Genomic DNA, 18,923 nt, shown 5'->3' with positions numbered 1-18,923 from the left:
CATTATATGGTCAAAAATGCTCTAAAAAGAGTGGCGACTGACAGGTTGTCATCTGTATAACATCTGCTTTTGTATTTTACAAAAAAAGTTTGGGATAACATATTAATAACTGATGATGACAGACTATTGATGACAATAGTTTATATTCAACACCACCTGCTGGTGTTAAGTGCTCCAAGATATCTTGCAAAGATATGTTTTTAATCATTTAATCAATAGGGTTCTACTTGTATATCGAAAAGTTAAATACTATACTAAATTCTCTAAAACACATTAGGATTTATTTTCATGCATAATATTAGCCCTATCAATATTATTAATTATTAATGTACATCTTAGACAAGAAAGTCCCACGTTGTTCAAATCAGTGGCAGTGGGCCAAAGGTGGCCCGTGATGGTTTGTTTTATTTTTGCTTTCAAATGTGGAGGAGAATATGGACTAAATGAAACTGTTTCTTTAAACATGTACGTTTTAATATAGGTGGATGTAATACAAAGTATACTTTCATCCCACAGCCTTCAATCAAGTTTTTTGGCCCTTCGAAATCGAAGTAAAGTTTAGGCAATCAAAGAAAAATCCGTGCTTGTTGTCATCGTGACTCAGCTAGACAGACTGGTGACCTTTCACTCTTATATGAAGTGTTTTGACGAATCATCTGTGAGTATAAGTGACAATGATAGCTGCATTCCGAGAACACTTCGGTTAAAACGTGATCTGCTATCTGTTTTAAAGGTTTTAGAATGTTACGGGTGCAAAAAAACTTCAGCCATCATCAGTAAAGTAGCTGTACAATACGTGTAACAAATACGCAAATACAGACACGCCCATCACACGATAACCATTGGCTATGATACAACGCAATCAGAAAAAACCCCGCCCACCGCATTGCTACAAGCGCTACCATTGGATATAATACAGCTGTACAAGTAGAAATAGTTGAAGACGTTTCCGTGTGGAAGAAGAGAATACAGATACTTCACAAGCCTCCACACATCAAATACCGGTAAGAATTGCCAGTTCTGCTTACAAAAGATATTTACGTTGCATGCAAAGATTTGTGTTTGAGCTTCTTTGTTATAGCGCTAAGTCGCAGGCAAAACTTATTTATATGAACATATCGATGTTGCAGACCACTTTGTATTAAAAACCTTTCTTATCAGTTATTTCTTAATGATAGGATGTGGAACCATTACAATACATTTTGGTTAAGTTTTAAAACAAGTAAATCTCTATAAAATGGAAAGGATCTGCACATACCTGAATTGAAGTCGTTTGAGCATTTGAGAATTTAAACTACTGATGATGGGTCAAGGGGATATAATTGAACAAATAACGTTGAAAATATATCTTTGAAACGTTTTCAGAAAATCAACTGAAAATGATTTAATAAAATATGTCATATAAATATATTCACAAATAATATAAATATATATTATATTATATATATATAAATACACAAATATATCTAACAAAACATACACAGAAATACAACTGTCATATATATATATATATATATATATATATTTATATATACAAGCAGACTTTTGAACAGCAGTGTACACACACACACATATATATATACACTACCGTTCAAAAGTTTGGGGTCGGTACGATTTTAAATACTTTTAAAAGAATTCTCTTCTGCTAACCATGGCTGCGCTTATTTGATTAAAAATACAACAAAAATCAGTTATAGTATTAAATATTATTCCAGTGTAAATCAGCTGTTTTCTGTGTGAATATATAGTAAAGTGTAATTTATTCCTGTGATCAAAGCTGAATTTTCAGCATCACCAGTGTCAGTGTCTTCAGTGTCAAATGATCCTTCACAAATCAGTATAATTATGAGGATTTGATGCTCAAGAAACATTTATTATTATTATCAATGTTGAAACAGTTGTTGGTCTGTCAGTTGTACAGTTTTTTTTTTTTTTTTTTAGGATTCTTTGATGAATAGGAAGTTCAAAAGAACAGCATTTGTTTGAAATAGAATCTTTTGTAACATTATAAATGTCTTTACTGTCCTCAAGTATTGATCAAGTATCAAGTATCAAGTATTGATTTCTTTCCTCCAAAAAATAAAAATAAAATTCTCACTGACCCCAAACTTTTGAACGGTAGTGTGTATATATATATATGACAGTGTGTGTGTGTGTGTGTGTGTGAACTTTTGAACAGCAGTGCACACACACACACATATATGTATATATATATATATATATATATATATATGTATGAATGAATGAATGAGGCATTTATATAGCGCTTTCATATATACTACTGTACACCCAAAGCGCTTTACAATCATATCAGGGGTTCTCTCCTCAACCAGCACCAGTGTGCAGCATCCACTTGGATGATGCGATGGTAGCCACAGTACAACGGCGCCAGTACGCTCACCACACACCAGCTATAGTTGGAGAGGAGAGAGAGTGATAGAGCCAATTCAGTGGATGGGGATTATTAGGAGGCCATGATTGGCAGGGGCCAATGGGTGGAATGTGGCCAGGACACCGGGGTTACACCCCTACTCTTTACGAGAAGTGCCATGGGATTTTTAATGACCACAGAGAGTCAGGGCCTCGGTTTAACGTCTCATCCGAAGGACGGTGCTCTTTGACAGTATAGTGTCCCTGTCACTATACTGGGGTGTTAGGACCCACACAGACCACAGGGTGAGCACCCCCTGCTGGCCTCACTAACACCTCTTCCAGCAGCAACCTGGTTTTCTCAGGAGGTCTCCCATCCAGGTACTAACCAGGCTCAGCCCTGCTTAGCTTCAGTGGGCAACCAGTCTTGGGCTACAGGGTGATATGGCTGCTGGCAATCTATGTATGTATGTGTGTGTGTGTATATATATATATATATATATATACATATATATATATACATATATACATATATATATATATATATATATATATATATATACATATATATATATATATATATATATATATATATATATATATATATATATACATATATATATATACATATATATATATACATATATATACATATATATATATATATATACATATATATATATATATATATACACACATACATACATACATATATATACATATACATATATATACACATACATACAGTATATATATATACAGCGGGGGAAATAAGTATTGAACACGTCACTATTTTTCTCAGTAAATATATTTCCAAAGGTGCTACTGACATGAAATTTTCACCAGATGTTGATAACAACACAATGAATCAGTACATACAAAGAAACCAAAACAAATAAGCTCAGAAATTAAGTTATGTGTAATAATGTGAAATGACACAGGGAAAAAGTATTGAACACATGAAGAAAGGGAGGTGCAAAAAGGCATGGAAAGCCAAGACAACAGCTTAAAACTATTAGTAATTAAAAAGCAATCCAACCCCCTGTCCGTGCACATTAATAACAGCTGGTTCAGTCCCAACGGATGGCCTACAAAAAGGTCTCATTGCCAAGGTGTCACACAAGACACATCTCATGATGGGTAAAAGCAAAGAGCTGTCTCAAGACCTTCGCAACCTAATTGTTCCAACACATAATGATGGCATTGGTTATAGGCACCATTCTAAGCTTCTGAATGTTCCAGTGAGCGCTGTTGGGGCCATAATACGGAAGTGGAAAGACAATCATTTCACCATAAATTTGCCTCAACCACTGCTCCTCGCAAGATTTCTGATAGAGGAGTTAAAAGAATAATCAGAAGAGTTGTCCAAGAGCTAAGGATCACTTGTGGAGAGCTTCAAAAAGACCTGCAGATAGCAGGTACTGTGTTCTCAAAGAAAACAGTAAGTAATGCACTCCACCACCATGGCCCGTATGCACGCTCACCACGCAAGACTCCATTACTGAAGAAAAAAAGCATGTTGAAGCTCGTTTAAAGTTTGCTGCACAACATTTGGAAAAGCCAGGGAAATACTGGGAGAATTTAGTGTGGTCACATGAGAGCAAAATTGAATTGTTTGGATGCCATAATACACACCATGTTTGGAGGAGAAATGGCACTGCACATTACCCTAAAAACGCCATACACCTTGGTGTTAGCTCTTGGACAACTCTTCTGATTATTCTTTTCACTCCTCTATCTGAAATCTTGCGAGGAGCAGTGGTTGAGGCAAATTTATGGTGAAATGATTGTCTTTCCACTTCCGTATTATGGCCCCAACAGCGCTCACTGGAACATTCAGAAGCTTAGAATGGTGCCTATAACCAATGCCATCATTATGTTTTGGAACAATTAGGTTGCGAAGGTCTTGAGACAGCTCTTTGCTTTTACCCATCATGAGATGTGTCTTGTGTGACACCTTGGCAATGAGACCTTTTTGTAGGCCATCCGTTGGGACTGAACCAGCTGTTATTAATGTGCACGGACAGGGGGTTGGATTGCTTTTTAATTACTAATAGTTTTAAGCTGTTGTCTTGGCTTTCCATGCCTTTTTGCACCTCCATTTCTTCATGTGTTCAATACTTTTTCCCTGTGTCATTTCATATTATTACACATAACTTAATTTCTGAGCTTATTTGTTTTGGTTTCTTTGTATGTACTGATTCATTGGGTTGTTATCAACATCTGGTGAAAATTTCATGTCAGTAGCACCTTTGGAAATATATTTACTGAGAAAAATGGTGACGTGTTCAATACTTATTTCCCCCGCTGTATATTACATACACACACATATATATATATATGTGTGTGTGTATGTATGTATATATATATATATATATATATATGTGTGTGTGTATATATGTATGTGTATATATATAGATAGATAGATAGATAGATAGATAGATATCTATCCACACACACACACATATATATATATATACACACACACTGTCATATATATATATATGACAGTGTGTGTGTGTGTACACTGCTGTTCAAAAGTTTGAAGTCTGTAAGATTTTTTCTAAGAAATTAGCACTATTGATATTTATTAAGCAATGATGCATGAAATTGGTCAAAAGTGACTGTAACAAAATGTATAATGTTACAAGCTGCACAACTATTTTCATCATTGATAATAATAAATATTTCCTGAGGAGCAGATCACAATATTAGAATGATTTCTGAATAATCATGTGACACTGAAGACTTAAAAAAAACTTTTGAATGGAAGTGTGTACATATAAATATATATCATGACTTCAGAAGAATCAAACAAAATTTAGATTTTAATTTGAAACATTATCATAGTTTTTTTTTTCTCTCCTCAGTAGTAAAGCATCATGGGTGGGCAGGTGTCCATTGACGAGACTGTTCATGTGGTGATTGTCGGTGGTGGTTTTGGTGGCATTGCAGCTGCTCAACACCTTAAACGTCACGGGGTGCCCTTCATGCTTATTGACATCCTGGATGCGTTTCATCACAACGTTGCAGCGCTGCGTGCCTCAGTTCAACCTGGTATGCAAAAATCAGAGTCTGAATGCAAGAAAACAAACAGCAAGATTAATACAATAATGCGGTTTATTTTTTTGTATGTTATTGTAGGTTTTGCGAAGCAGACTTTCATACCATACAAAGAGACATTTGGAGTGAATTTCCTCCAAGGCCGTGTCATACGTATAGACACCGAAACGCAGACAGTTGTGCTTGACAATGGAAAGGTAAGTGATATTGCAATGTTACAGCAGACGAAAACAAAGTTTGAGAAAATGTCTTTATACAGTATGTGCCAATATAAATCCACAGGAAGTACGGTATTCACACCTCATTCTGTGCACTGGAACAAGCGGAGATTTCCCAGGCAAACACAATTCTGTGGACTCCTACCAATTAGCCATTCAGAAATATGAGGACTTTGTCAAATTGGTGAGTTTTCTTATCGGGCATGTTAATATATGTGATATAATCTTAAATGGCATTACAGACTAAATTGTGAAAAAGCTTTTTATTTATTTGCATTTTCTTACAATATTACAGATCCAGTCAACAAACACAGTTGTTGTTGTTGGTGGCGGAACCACCGGTATTGAAATGGCTGCTGAGATCAGGACAGAATTTCCTGACAAGAAAGTAGAGCTTTGACTTCTCACCCAAATAGACTTTGCAATCTTATTCTGAAGCACGAGCTTATAGTGCCCCTATTATGCTATTTTAAAGGTTCCTGCATTTTTTGGAGGTCTCCTACAATAGGTCAAAAAACACTTTAATTTTCTTATAATGTAGTTTGCACATCGCCTCATTTCTCAAAGAGTCTAAAAACTGTTTGTTTAAAGATTCAGTCTCTCTAAACCCCTTCTTTCCGAGAGCCTACTCTGCTCTGATTGGTAAGATGGCCCAGTCTAATCTAATGTAATGTGATTGGTCTATAGCTTACAACGCGTGATGGAAACAAAACGCCCATTACCATATCTGAATTTCAGCTCTGGAACTTCCTCAGCGCTTGATACACAGTGATACGAACAGTAACGATGGCGTCGATTTCTTTCCGTATCAATTCCAGTGCGAGTCCTCATCCTTTTGAAGTGTATGCAAAGTAGATTTCCTCTCGTAGCCCTGAAAATAGCATCTTGACTTATCGACAACACAAACCAAACTCTTCCAGTCTGACGACTCATTTCAGCAATTGATTCTTTTAGGAGACAACTTTATTTGTCGCTTTATTTTCACTTTGATCTTTAAAACTCTGCAGGCCTTTTACATTCACAAACAGCTATATTACACACTGCATGAACGGTTATATTCGAAAAAGCCTAATAGGGGCACTTTAAACGTGTTTTGTGTTATATAATGATAACCGTCTTCTATCACGCATATTTCATCTAGGTGATTCTGATTCACTCGCGTGAGGAGGTGGCTGATCCTGAACTATTGCCTAGTGTGAAGGAACAGGCCAAGCAGGTGCTGCTGGAAAAAGGGGTGGAGCTGTTGCTAGGTAATTATCTCACATGACATGGTTGCTTAGCATCTGCCTGATGTGGGCTATCACATGTCTATTTTTCTTCTGAGTGAAATACAGTGCAAAATATGAATGGAGAGACCCAGTGTTGACACAGATATTGATGGGATTTGACTTTAATAAAATGTTTGGTAACACTTTAGTTTAGGGTCCAATTATAACTATTAACTAGTTGCTTATAAGCATGCATATTACTAGGGTATTGGCTGTTTATTAGTACTTATAAATCACACATTAATGCCTTATTCTGCATGACCATATTCTACACCCCAATGCCTAAACTTAACAACTACCTTACTTGCAATCAATAAGCCGTAATAAGGAGTTTATTGATGCAAAAGTCGCAGGTAATTGTTCGTTAATAGTCAGAATTGGACTCTAATCTGAAGTGTGACCAAATGTTTTTTCTTGACATTTATTTGCATCCATTGTCAGAGCGAAATTCCGTTAACTCGATGGAAACCGACTGACTCACACTTGACACTTGCTGCTTTTCAAAACATAAGCAACACAAAACACTGGCTAATATTAGCCTGCTTTCAGCATGATTGTTATTATTTGGCAAATGCACTCGATTGTGAATAACACTATTCTACTTCAGTATTCATATATTACTGTAATAATACCGTTATGGGTTTTTTTCTTAGGAAAAGCTTTAAGATAATAGACAGGTAAGATTATAAAATAATTTCAACTCAAATCAATATTTCATGTCCACCTATTAATTTATTTCACAAGTAGCCATGTAATAAGGCTGGACCTGGGGCGGAGGGGACTGTTATCACCCTGAAGGTGTTTATTGTATATTGTCTGGGTTTCTGTGGGTCTTTATTCGCCCTTAAATTAAAGGGATAGTTCACCTGAAAATGAAAATTCTGTCATAATTTACTCACCCTCAAGTTGTTCCAAACCTGTATGAGTTTCTTTCTTCTGCTGAACACAAAAAAAGATATTTTGAAGAATATGGGTAACCAAAAAGTTGATGGCCCCCATTGACTTAGTATGCATTGACTTCCATTAGTATGGAGGAAAAAATACTATGGAAGTCAAAGGAGCCCATTAAATGTTTGGTTACAGACTTTCTTCAAAATATCTTCTTTTGTGTTCAGCAGAAGAAAGAAACTCGTACAGGTTTGGAACAACTTGTGGGCGAGTAAACGATGACCCGAATTTTCATTTTTGGACGAACAAACCCTTTAAGGCCTTAATGTCTTACATCAGAATATTGCATGGCATTAAATGTTGCATGTATTGCAAAACATTGATATCTTTCTCAGTATTTGTGTCCTGTTTTCCAATACAAATATCTTTAACCCTCATGTGGTGTTCAAAACCCTATAACACCTGTGGTGTTCCCGGTCAAAAATGACCGGGCCATAAAAAAAACCTTATAAATCACTCATTATACCATATTTTCACCCAATCTTGGATTCAATCTTTTTGTCAACATGTTCTCTTTCAATTAGGACTGGTTTTATATTTTGATTTGCATCTGAATAATCATAGGCCTCATTTATTTGAGAGTAGGCATTTCATTTTTTGAGTAATTTTTTTAATTTTTTTTAATAATTTTGGAAATATTAAATAAAATCTGAAGAAAATTGGTATTGTTGATCACACTAGTCAACTTAACATTTTCACCAGGAATTTTGTTTTGAAACTTTTGTTTTGTAAAAAATATGGCACATAGTCACACTTGTGGTGTTCCCGGTCAAAAATGACCGGCCTATAAAAAATAGCTTTTAAGTCACTCATTATACCATATTTTCACCCAATCTTTGATTCAATCTTTTTGTCAACTTGTTCTCTTTCAATTAGGACTGGTTTTATATTTCTGTTTGCATCTGATTAATCGCGGGCCTCATTTGTCTGAGAGTAGGCATCTCATTTTTTGAGTAAAAAACAAATAATTTATGAGTAAATTTGGAAATATGAAAAAAAAAAAATGAAAAAAGTGGCTGCTGTTGATCACACTTGTCTACTCTAATGTTTCACCAGGAATTTTGTTTTGAAACTTTTGTTTTGTAAAAAATATGGCACATAGTCACACTTGTGGTGTTCCCGGTCAAAAATGACCGGCCTATAAAAAATAGCTTATAAATCATTCATTATACCATATTTTCACCCAATCTTGGATTCAATCTTTTTTACAACTTGTTCTCTTTCAATTAGGACTGGTTTTATATTTCTGTTTGCATCTGATTAATCGTGGGCCTCATTTATCTGAGAGTGGGCATCTAATTTTTTGAGTAAAAAACAAATAATTTATGAGTAAATTTGGAAATATGAAAGAAAAATATGAAAAAAATGGCTACTGTTAATCACACTAGTCTACTCTAATGTTTCACCAGGAATTTTGTTTTAAAACTTTTGTTTTGTAAAAAATATGGCACATAGTCACACTTGTGGTGTTCCCGGTCAAAAATGACCGGCCTATAAAAAATAGCTTATAAGTCACTCATTATACCATATTTTCACCCAATCTTGGATTCAATCTTTTTGTCAACTTGTTCTCTTTCAATTAGGACTGGTTTTATATTTCTGTTTGCATCTGATTAATCGTGGGCCTCATTTATCTGAGAGTAGGCATGGTCAAAAATGGTCACAATGGCCGACCATTGAAAGTGAATGGGAGAGACTGAAAATAACAGAACAATTTAGTTTTCAGGAGCATGTTCATTATTTTCATGTACACATATGAGCATGTGTGCTTGCAAACATTGAGCCCTTGGACCTGTGCATGTATCGATACATTTATACACACGCTACCCAGACACACACACGTTAAAACACACAAACTTTTTTGAGTATTACACACATTCTTTTCCACAGAGAGAAATTTGATCCTACCCTAACCTGCATCTAATAAACATTTATCCATCTGACATTACCACACACACACACACACACACACACACACACACACACAAACTGGCCGTGACTGCAGTGACCCGGCTTCAAAAGAATCTTTCTTTCATGGTCTTGTTTCATCACAGCTTCCAGACAAAATATTATGACATTTTGTTTTGGAACTGTGAGGTTCTCACACAGAACTAGACAATATTTACAAATATACATCATGTGATAGCACAGGCATATATAAAATGCCTCACAGCACCTTGCTTGTCATTCATTTGTGGCAGCACAATGGCAAAACAGCTCTGCACATGATGTTATTCATCAGATTTTTGACTCAGAAACTAGTGAGGAGGAGGACATGCAGGATGCATCTTGCAGTGAAGATGTTTCTGAAGAGGAAGGCCTTCAGAAGAAAACCTGCCTTGCCTCATAGGTGGGGATGAAGGCCAGGACAAAGTTCCATCTTTTGACCAGAATGAAACGGTAACCTCAGCTGGGCCCTCATCACTGGAAGACTGCTCCTCATCAGTTGTTTCAAGCTCCGTAGCCGATTCAGTGGTGCCTTCCTCTTCAGAAACATCTTCACTGCAAGATGCATCCTGAATTTCCTCCTCCTCACTAGTTTCTGAGTCAAAAATCTGATCACGGCCTGTGTGTGTGTGTGTGTGGTAATGTCAGATGGATAAATGTATATTAGATGCAGGTTAGGGTAGGATCAAATTTCTCTCTGTGGAAAAGAATGTGTGTAATATTAAAAAAAGTTTGTGTGTTTTTTAACATGTGTGTGTCTGGGTAGCGTGTGTATAAATGTATCGATACATGCACAGGTCCAAGGGCTCGATGTTTGCAAGCACACATGCTCAAATGTGTACATGAAAATAATGAACATGCTCCTGAAAACTAAATTGTTCTGTTATTTTCAGTCTCTCCCATTCACTTTCAATGGTCGGCCATTGTGACCATTTTTGACCATGCCTACTCTCAGATGAATGAGGCCCACGATTAATCAGATGCAAACAGAAACATAAAACCAGTCCTAATTGAAAGAGAACAAGTTGCCAAAAAGATTGAATCCAAGATTGGGTGAAAATATGGTATAATGAGTGACTTATAAGCTATTTTTTATAGGCCGGTCATTTTTGACCGGGAACACCACAAGTGTGACTATGTGCCATATTTTTTACAAAACAAAAGTTTCAAAACAAAATTCCTGGTGAAACATTAGAGTAGACAAGTGTGATCAACAGTAGCCATTATTTTTTTTATTTTTTTTTCATATTTCCAAATTTACTCATAAATTATTTGTTTTTTACTCAGAAAATGAGATGCCTACTCTCAGACAAATGAGGCCCACAATTAATCAGATGCAAACAGAAATATAAAACCAGTCCTAATTGAAAGAGAACAAGTTGACAAAAAGATTGAATCAAAGATTGGGTGAAAATATGGTATAATGAGTGACTTATAAGCTATTTTTTATAGGCCGGTCATTTTTGACCGGGAACACCACAAGTGTGACTATGTGCCATATTTTTTACAAAACAAAAGTTTCAAAACAAAATTCCTGGTGAAAATGTTAAGTTGACTAGTGTGATCAACAATACCAATTTTCTTCAGATTTTATTTAATATTTCCAAAATTATTCAAAAATTTAAAAAAAAATTACTCAAAAAATGAAATGCCTACTCTCAAATAAATGAGGCCTATGATTATTCAGATGCAAATCAAAATATAAAACCAGTCCTAATTGAAAGAGAACATGTTGACAAAACGATTGAATCCAAGATTGGGTGAAAATATGGTATAATGAGTGATTTATAAGGTTTTTTTTATGGCCCGGTCATTTTTGACCGGGAACACCACAGGTGTTATAGGGTTTTGAACACCACATGAGGGTTAAATCAAGATACATTTACTTGAGGTGCAAATGTTAAATGTCTTGAAAAATGTAACAAAATGAAGTGAGTTTATTCTTAAAACAAGAACAAATATCAATGAGTTATCAACTTCCCCTTTTTCTGAGACCTTTGACAGATATTTGATCTTGTTTTAATCATAAACACTTCATTTTGATCAATTTCACAGAAAACAAGACTTGTTGTTTTTACTTTTATTTTATGTTATTTTGTATCTCCAGTAAATACATCTTGATTTAAGAATCGTTAGACATTTGCACTGGAAAAAAACAAAAATACTGAGGAAGAACAGGTACAGTAAAAGTTATTTCCATATTCTAGTGGTTTTTTTTATTAAAAAGTAATGGATATCTGTTAGAAGTGTTATTTCCAAACTTTAAAATGTTACTAATGCAACTCATTTTGTTTCTCCCTAGACATTTATATTTAGAGAGCATATACTTATTGTGTTACATTCAATTTAATCTTTAAGTTTTCTTTACTTGATCTTAAAAGGTCTTAAATTGTGATAATGACAGGCTTACTGTACATTATCCCTTACACTTTTCAGGAAAAGGAAATACATTTTTTTTTTACAAACTGCAACTATATAAAGTATGGAAACTTCCGCTCTACGCAGGTTGTAGACTGTTTTCTTCTCTATTTCCATCTGTACCTGAATGCAGGGCAAAAAGTGTCAAACCTTGATGAGCTGGAATTGAATGTGTGTCGGAGAGGCATGGTGGTCAAGACCAATAAGAACGAGCAGGTCACCACCGATCTTGTCATCTGCTGCACAGGAAGTAAGATCAACTCTGAAGCATACAGGTCCAGTCTGAGTAAGTGCTTTTTACATGTAATAAATGGGCTAATAGTTGCTTGTGATTGTTGAGATAATGTGGAAATTCATCCTGTATGTTTTTATTTCTCAGACAAATTTCTTAAGACAAAGTATTTTAAAGAAATTTTCTTTTATTAAAAATATTAAAATATATGCAAATGAACTGCAAATTTCTACAGGTGGCATTTAAACATGATTTTAAACTAGGGCTGTCAAACGATTACTCGCGATTAATCGCATCCAAAATAAAAGTTTGTGTTTACATAATATATGTGTGTGTACTGTGTATAATTATTTTTAATACATTAGGGCTGTAGTCAACCAAAGAAATCCTTAGTCGACCAAAGTCCTGTCCTGCGCAACGATTAGTCGACTAAAAAAAAAAAAAAAAAAAAAAAGACGCGATGTTTTGATTGAACATTTTTTAACAATTGTCATAGAGCATTTATAAAACAACAACGAAAAAACATCACAAATACATAAAACTATAATAATAATAATACAATTCTTTGAAAATTAAGTGATTTTTTTTAACTGTAAAGTGAGGAGCACTGTCCTAGGTCTATAGTAACAGTCACAATCGCGCACCTGACCACACCACACGCTACACAAAATAACTGCTATCTGCCACATAATGAAACATCCTAACAAAAGCTCTCGTTTACAGGCTGTATATTGTTCTTTACTTGTCTTTCAAAGTTATGGGTAAACTTTTGTCCAGCCGATCTAGGAGTTTTAAAACAAACACACAAAAAAAACCAAAGAGCCTAAAAAACAATCCTAATAATAATAGGCTGTATTGTAGGACCGCATAGGTTTTTTTTTCGTTTTGTTACATTATTTAGGCTATTTTCAAATGCGTCAAGTGTACAAATAAAAACAAAAACATATCAAGAAAACACAATCTATTGAGTCAGCATGATAAACCCGTTAAAGGGCCTGCTCACGTCTTATGCGCACTCAAGTTCGATTTCAAATGTAGGCGCGCAGTGTGCGCGCTCATGATGGAAGCAACGCGGTCGCGGTGCGACGCGCTCTTTTTTTTCCAAGTGCGTCCACGCCGCATCGAGATAAAAACATAGTGTATAAAAACATAAAAACCGAAACAAGTAGCGTTCTAACTGAATGAATACAGCTAAACTACCTATATTCCTTACTGAGCGCGAAGCAGCAGCGCAGCCAGCCACAGGTGCGAACCGAGTGTTCTGTGTGTGTGCGCTAATCTGTGGCGCTGTTACAAAATAGCCTAAATTAAAGCATTTAAAGTTGGGGATAAACGATAGGCTAATTATATTTAGAATACAGTAATATATAACTGCTTATAAAGGAATAAATATCAAGGAGTAAATCATTGAAAATTTCTTTCTATTGGTAAAAAAAATGGAAAAAAAATGCACCTGGTCGACCAATAAGAATGTCTGTCGACCAAGACGGCATCGACCGATTAGTCGACTAAACGACTAAAGTTGACAGCCCTATAATACATAAATACCCACACATGCATGTGTATTTAAGAAATATTTGCATGTATATACTGTATATAGACTGAATGTAGCCTATATATAATGTATATTTTATATAAATATAAACATTTTATATATAAATAACATATTTTTCTTAAATATATACGTGTGCATTTATATACAAAATAATTATACACAGTACACACACATATATTATGTAAACACAAACTTTTATTTTGGATGCGATTAATCGTGATTAATCGTTTGACAGCCCTATTTTAAACATAATGTATTCTAATGTTTTTGGAATACCCCATATTTTGTGTGCATGATGGGTAATTCATACAGAAAGTTAATGTATTATTAAAAACTATACTTATATTATATGTGAATATGAATTCTGCACCCTTAAAGGAGAACTCCGGCGCAAAATGAACCTTTGGTCTAATTACACATTGTTACCTTGTCAACCGTTATCTGAGATTTGTTTTCATGATTATCGAATGTAGATAGTTTTATCTCTAAAAACAGTTTAGCCTATAAAGCTAGTATAACGCTAGTATATTGGGCATAGTGTAATGACAAATAAAAATCGCTTGTTAATACCACTAACAAGGCTCAAAATAGCCCCACACTAACACGGTAGCATAATGAGGGTCCTTACCTTCAAACCGAAGCATTGAGAACTTTGTCAGTGTCCAGACAGTTTAATAAGAAGATATTTTAAACATACAGTCAACTTCGCCTATACAGGCAGAAGCCATCTTTGAAATACAGTCTCTACCAGTCGATCTACGAACGCCGATCCAAGTGCGCTGGTGAGATGTGAACGAGCTATAAGTTGTGATAAGGTGAGCGCGAACAGTAGGCTTGGATCGGCGTTCGTAGATCGACTGGTAGAGACTGTTTTTCAAAGATGGCTCCTGCCTGTATACGCGAAGTTGACTGTATGTTTAAAATATCTTCTTCTTAAACTGTCTGGACACTGACAAAGTTCTCAATGCTTCGGTTTGAAGGTAGGGACCCTCATTATGCTACCGTGTTAGTGTGGGGCTATTTTGAGCCTTGTTAGTGGTATTAACAAGCGATTTTTATTTGTCATTACACTATGCCCAATATACTAGCGTTATACTAGCTTTATAGGCTAAACTGTTTTTAGAGATAAAACTATTTACATTCGATAATCATGAAAACAAATCTCAGATAACGGTTGACCAATGTGTAATTAGACCAAAGGTTCATTTTGCGCCGGAGTTCTCCTTTAAATCTTTTTGACTGATGCATAACCCTGGTTAGGATTGCGTGCTTGTGCAGTTCCTAAGCGTAGAACATTTTATATGTATGATATGCAAAATTTCACTCAATTCTTTGTTGACTTTTAGTAACATGCCGCCATATAGAGAGAGAATTAAATTCAGCAGTTTTATGGCTGTTTTATTTAATTCATATAAACGTACGTCTTTATTGAAACATGTCTTGATGAATTACGTGAGTCTGTGAGTGTCTCTATTTTTTTTGTGCCAAAATCCGCAAATAAAGCATATAACATATCTCAATTATGCATTAATGGCTGTTTAGTAAACTTGCGTAGGCCGTCTGCCAGAAGCTTGTTATTGTAGTCGATAAAGTTATAAATATGGATATTTGTCTTACACAAACGCATCGCTTCGCTTCAGAAGGCCTTTATTAACCCCCCCCCCCCCCCCGAGCCATGTGGAGTTCGTTTATGATGGATGAATGTTTTGGGCTTCAAATTTTGGCCTCCCATTCACTGCCCTTATAAAGCTTGGATTAGCAAGGACATTTTTTAATATAACTCCGATTGTATTTGTCTGAAAGAAAATGTCATGTACACCTAGGATGGCTTGAGGGTGAGTAAATCATGGGGTGACATTTTTGGGTGAATTATCCCTTAAAGGATTAGTTCACTTTTAAAAAAACTTTTGCTGATAATTTACTCACCCCTATGTCATCCAAGATGTCCATGTCTTTCTTTCTTCAGTCGAAAAGAAATTAAGGTTTTTGATGAAAACATTCCAGGATTTTTCTCCATATAATGGACTTCCATGGGAACCAGACGGTTCAAGGTCCAAAAGACAGTTTCAGTGCAGCTTCAAAGGGCTTTAAACGACACCAGACGATAAATAAAAGGGTCTTATCTAGCGAAACGATCGGTCATTTCAAAAATAAATAGAAAAGTTGAAGTTTAAAAAGCACAAATGATACACGTTCGTGACTCTCCTGTTTGAACTCGTTCATCAAAATGAACAAATCTTTTTTCGAGTCATTTCGTTCATTCAACGAACGAAATGACTCGAAAAAACATTCGTTCATTTTGATGAACGAGTTCGAACAGGAGAGTCACGAACGTGCATCACAGAACAGAGCAAGGCCAGCATTTTTGTGCTTTTTAAACTTCAACTTTTCTATTTATTTTTGAAATGGCCGATCGTTTCGCTAGATAAGACCCTTATTCATCGTCTGGTGTCGTTTAAAGCCCTTTGAAGCTGCACTGAAACTGTCTTTTGGACCTTGAACCGTCTGGTTCCCATGGAAGTCCATTATATGGAGAAAAATCCTGGAATGTTTTCATCAAAAACCTTAATTTCTTTTCGACTGAAGAAAGAAAGACATAGACATCTTGGATGACATGGAGGTGAGTAAATTATCAGCAAAAGTTTTTTTAAAAGTGAACTACTCCTTTAAATGGCAGTTTTGCACGCAATTCTCAAAACTCCCACAAGATGGTGCCATTTACATTTAATTCGATGTAACAAAACCAATACCCGATTATGGGAGAAATTTTATATCGGTAAAACCAATTATCCGGTCACTGAATAGATATTGTTTTTTGGATTTATTTTATTAAAAACTAATGCTTTTCAAACCCTGGTTACGATTGCGTACTTGTGCAGTTGCTAATCGTAGAAAATGTTTAATGTATGATATGCAAAATGTTATATCACTCAATTCTTTGTTGACTTTTAGTTACATGCCGTCATATAACCTCATTTAATTGGCTGATTTTTCATCATCTCTCTCTCTGTTTATGTTCTTATTTCAGCCGCATCTCTGACAGAGGCTGGTGCTCTGAAGGTGAACAAGCACTTGCAAGTAGAAGGCTTTAACAACGTGTATGGTGTGGGTGACTGTGCCAATGTCAATGAACCCAAGTTGGCGTATCATGCTGGACTTCATGCTGGAGTAGCTGCCACCAATATCATCAACAGTCTGTCAGGAAAACCTTTAACCTCATACCACACAGGTAACAACCATAAGCCAATGATTTTGCTTCAGCTGTCTTTTGTGAACTCACTTTTAAAAAGTTCATTTCTTACAGTTCTTTTACAATGCATACAATTCAGACTGCTTTCTCGATGAGTTGTTTATTATTATTATTATTATTTATCAATTTATGTCCATATCCTGTTCCCATTCAGGAAATGTGACTATGCTGATTGCTATGGGTAAGGATGCTGGAGTAGGCCAGTTTAATGGCTATAAACTACCTCGCTTTCTGGTCACTAAGGGTAAGAGCCAAGGCTTGCTGCTGTGGAAGAGCTGGAGGGAAATGGGGCAAAAAGCCCCTAATTAACACCAGGCTGACAGTGTACACTAAAATATGTATGAACTATGGTCTCACATGGTTCCATTTATCACTTCAATTTTAACTGAATGATTTTTACATTTATCACTGTTTAAAATAAACTAGACCAGCAGAAAGATGCTTTATATTGTAATAATTACCAACATAATGTATACTTATACTTGTATAGCATCATATATTGTTTGTAATACTTTTGAGAACAATCAAAAGCATTGTTTTATACATTTATACAGTTGTTAAAGAAATAAATCCATTTACATTCACAATACAGTTTGCCATTGTCACTCTTCGTCGATAGCGGTTTGTTCTCATATCTTCCTGCATTTAGCATGTGTCTGATGAACTGCTCCACTAGAGGGCAATGAAACGATATGAATCAAATCATTGTATCCTGGTCAACACAATAAGATGCTGAGTCACTGAATAGATAGGTTTTTTTGGGGGGTGGCGGGGAATTCTTTCATTTAAAGCTTATGCGTTTCAAAAACAGTCCAAAACTGCACAACACGGTTTTCTTTAAATTATTTATGCACAGTCAATGCCTTTGCTAATGTGGTTCGAGTGATTCACTCAGTGAAGTAAATCAAATTAGCCAAAAACATTAAAAAAAATTGTTAAACTTGTCAACTCAGGGTTGTGAAAGTGCAGTGTGTGATTTCTGCTCCTCTAGCAGCACCTATGAATTACTGTCTGTTTGATTCAACGACTCGCTACATAATTGTCACATGACCTCACCGTGTCATCGTGTGTTTGCATGGTGACTGGGAAGGCTGCTGGCATTTGGTGTTCATGAAACTCTTGAATTATTATCCTGAACCCAAGGTATTGTGTTTTTTATGTCAGGTTACACATCTTTGCACGTTGGCCTTGGATACAAGTGGTCTTTAAATGGCAATACTGCCATAAATTCCAACTTTGTGAAGTCGCGACCCACAGTTTGTGTTGAGTCTGGGTCACACAGGCACTGACTCAATTCAGATGTTGTTTAGAGGCTGTAGTTTTGTGGCATTCAGCCACTATCCTGTGGGATGTTGCTCTACTCATCAACTTGTAGCCACTGTTCATCTTTGTTAATGCAGTTCATGTTTGTCATCTGTCATTGCAGTGTTTGAGACCAACAACTAGTAATGATGTTTTATATTGTTTTAGCATGTTTTTTTTAAAAGGTTAGTTCACCCAAAAATGAAAATTCTGTCATCATTTACATTCCAAACCCAAAAGACTTGCGTACGTCTTCGAAACAGATATTTTTGTCCCTCCACTGAAAGTCCATTCAACTTAAAGTTCATAAAGACATTGTGAAAGCAATCCATTTGAATCGAGCAGCATAATC

The 18,923-nt window shown here is 35.6% G+C and overlaps 1 protein-coding gene and 1 pseudogene across 2 annotated transcripts; one reads left to right on the top strand and one right to left on the bottom strand.

Moving 5' to 3' along the window:
- Positions 1 to 887: 887 nt before the first annotated feature.
- Positions 888 to 17,631, top strand: aifm2 (apoptosis inducing factor mitochondria associated 2). Of its 2 annotated transcripts, none has more exons than XM_056248178.1 (9): positions 888 to 1,004; positions 5,241 to 5,427; positions 5,515 to 5,630; positions 5,716 to 5,835; positions 5,947 to 6,039; positions 6,793 to 6,901; positions 12,366 to 12,518; positions 17,048 to 17,248; positions 17,424 to 17,631. In XM_056248178.1, exons 2-9 carry the CDS (start codon positions 5,253 to 5,255, stop codon positions 17,576 to 17,578), a joined length of 1,122 nt encoding a protein of 373 aa, XP_056104153.1. In that variant the 5' UTR covers positions 888 to 1,004; positions 5,241 to 5,252; the 3' UTR covers positions 17,579 to 17,631. The 2 variants fall into 2 exon arrangements, with proteins under 2 accessions (XP_056104153.1, XP_056104154.1); XM_056248179.1 differs by having other exon boundaries at positions 902 to 1,004; positions 5,244 to 5,427.
- On the bottom strand, positions 2,710 to 2,826 carry LOC130083201 (5S ribosomal RNA; annotated as a pseudogene).
- Positions 17,632 to 18,923: the final 1,292 nt, after the last annotated feature.

The sequence above is a fragment of the Rhinichthys klamathensis genome, unplaced genomic scaffold (assembly GCF_029890125.1).
Source record: "Rhinichthys klamathensis goyatoka isolate OS25496 unplaced genomic scaffold, OSU_Roscu_1.1 h1tg000053l_1, whole genome shotgun sequence".
Classification (NCBI taxonomy): Eukaryota; Metazoa; Chordata; class Actinopteri; order Cypriniformes; family Leuciscidae; genus Rhinichthys; species Rhinichthys klamathensis.
Note: the sequence above shows the minus strand (reverse complement) of the source record. Positions and strands in the feature narration are given on the sequence as shown.

What these genes read in the sequence shown, in the direction of transcription:
- aifm2 (XM_056248178.1), top strand. Translation starts at nt 5,253, where the DNA reads ATGGGTGGGCAGGTGTCCATTGACGAGACTGTTCATGTGGTGATTGTC. An exon ending in TTGTGCTTGACAATGGAAAG is followed by an intron (nt 5,631 to 5,715) that starts GTAAGTGATATT and finishes ATAAATCCACAG; the next exon opens with GAAGTACGGTATTCACACCT. An exon ending in AGCATACAGGTCCAGTCTGA is followed by an intron (nt 12,519 to 17,047) that starts GTAAGTGCTTTT and finishes TTCTTATTTCAG; the next exon opens with CCGCATCTCTGACAGAGGCT.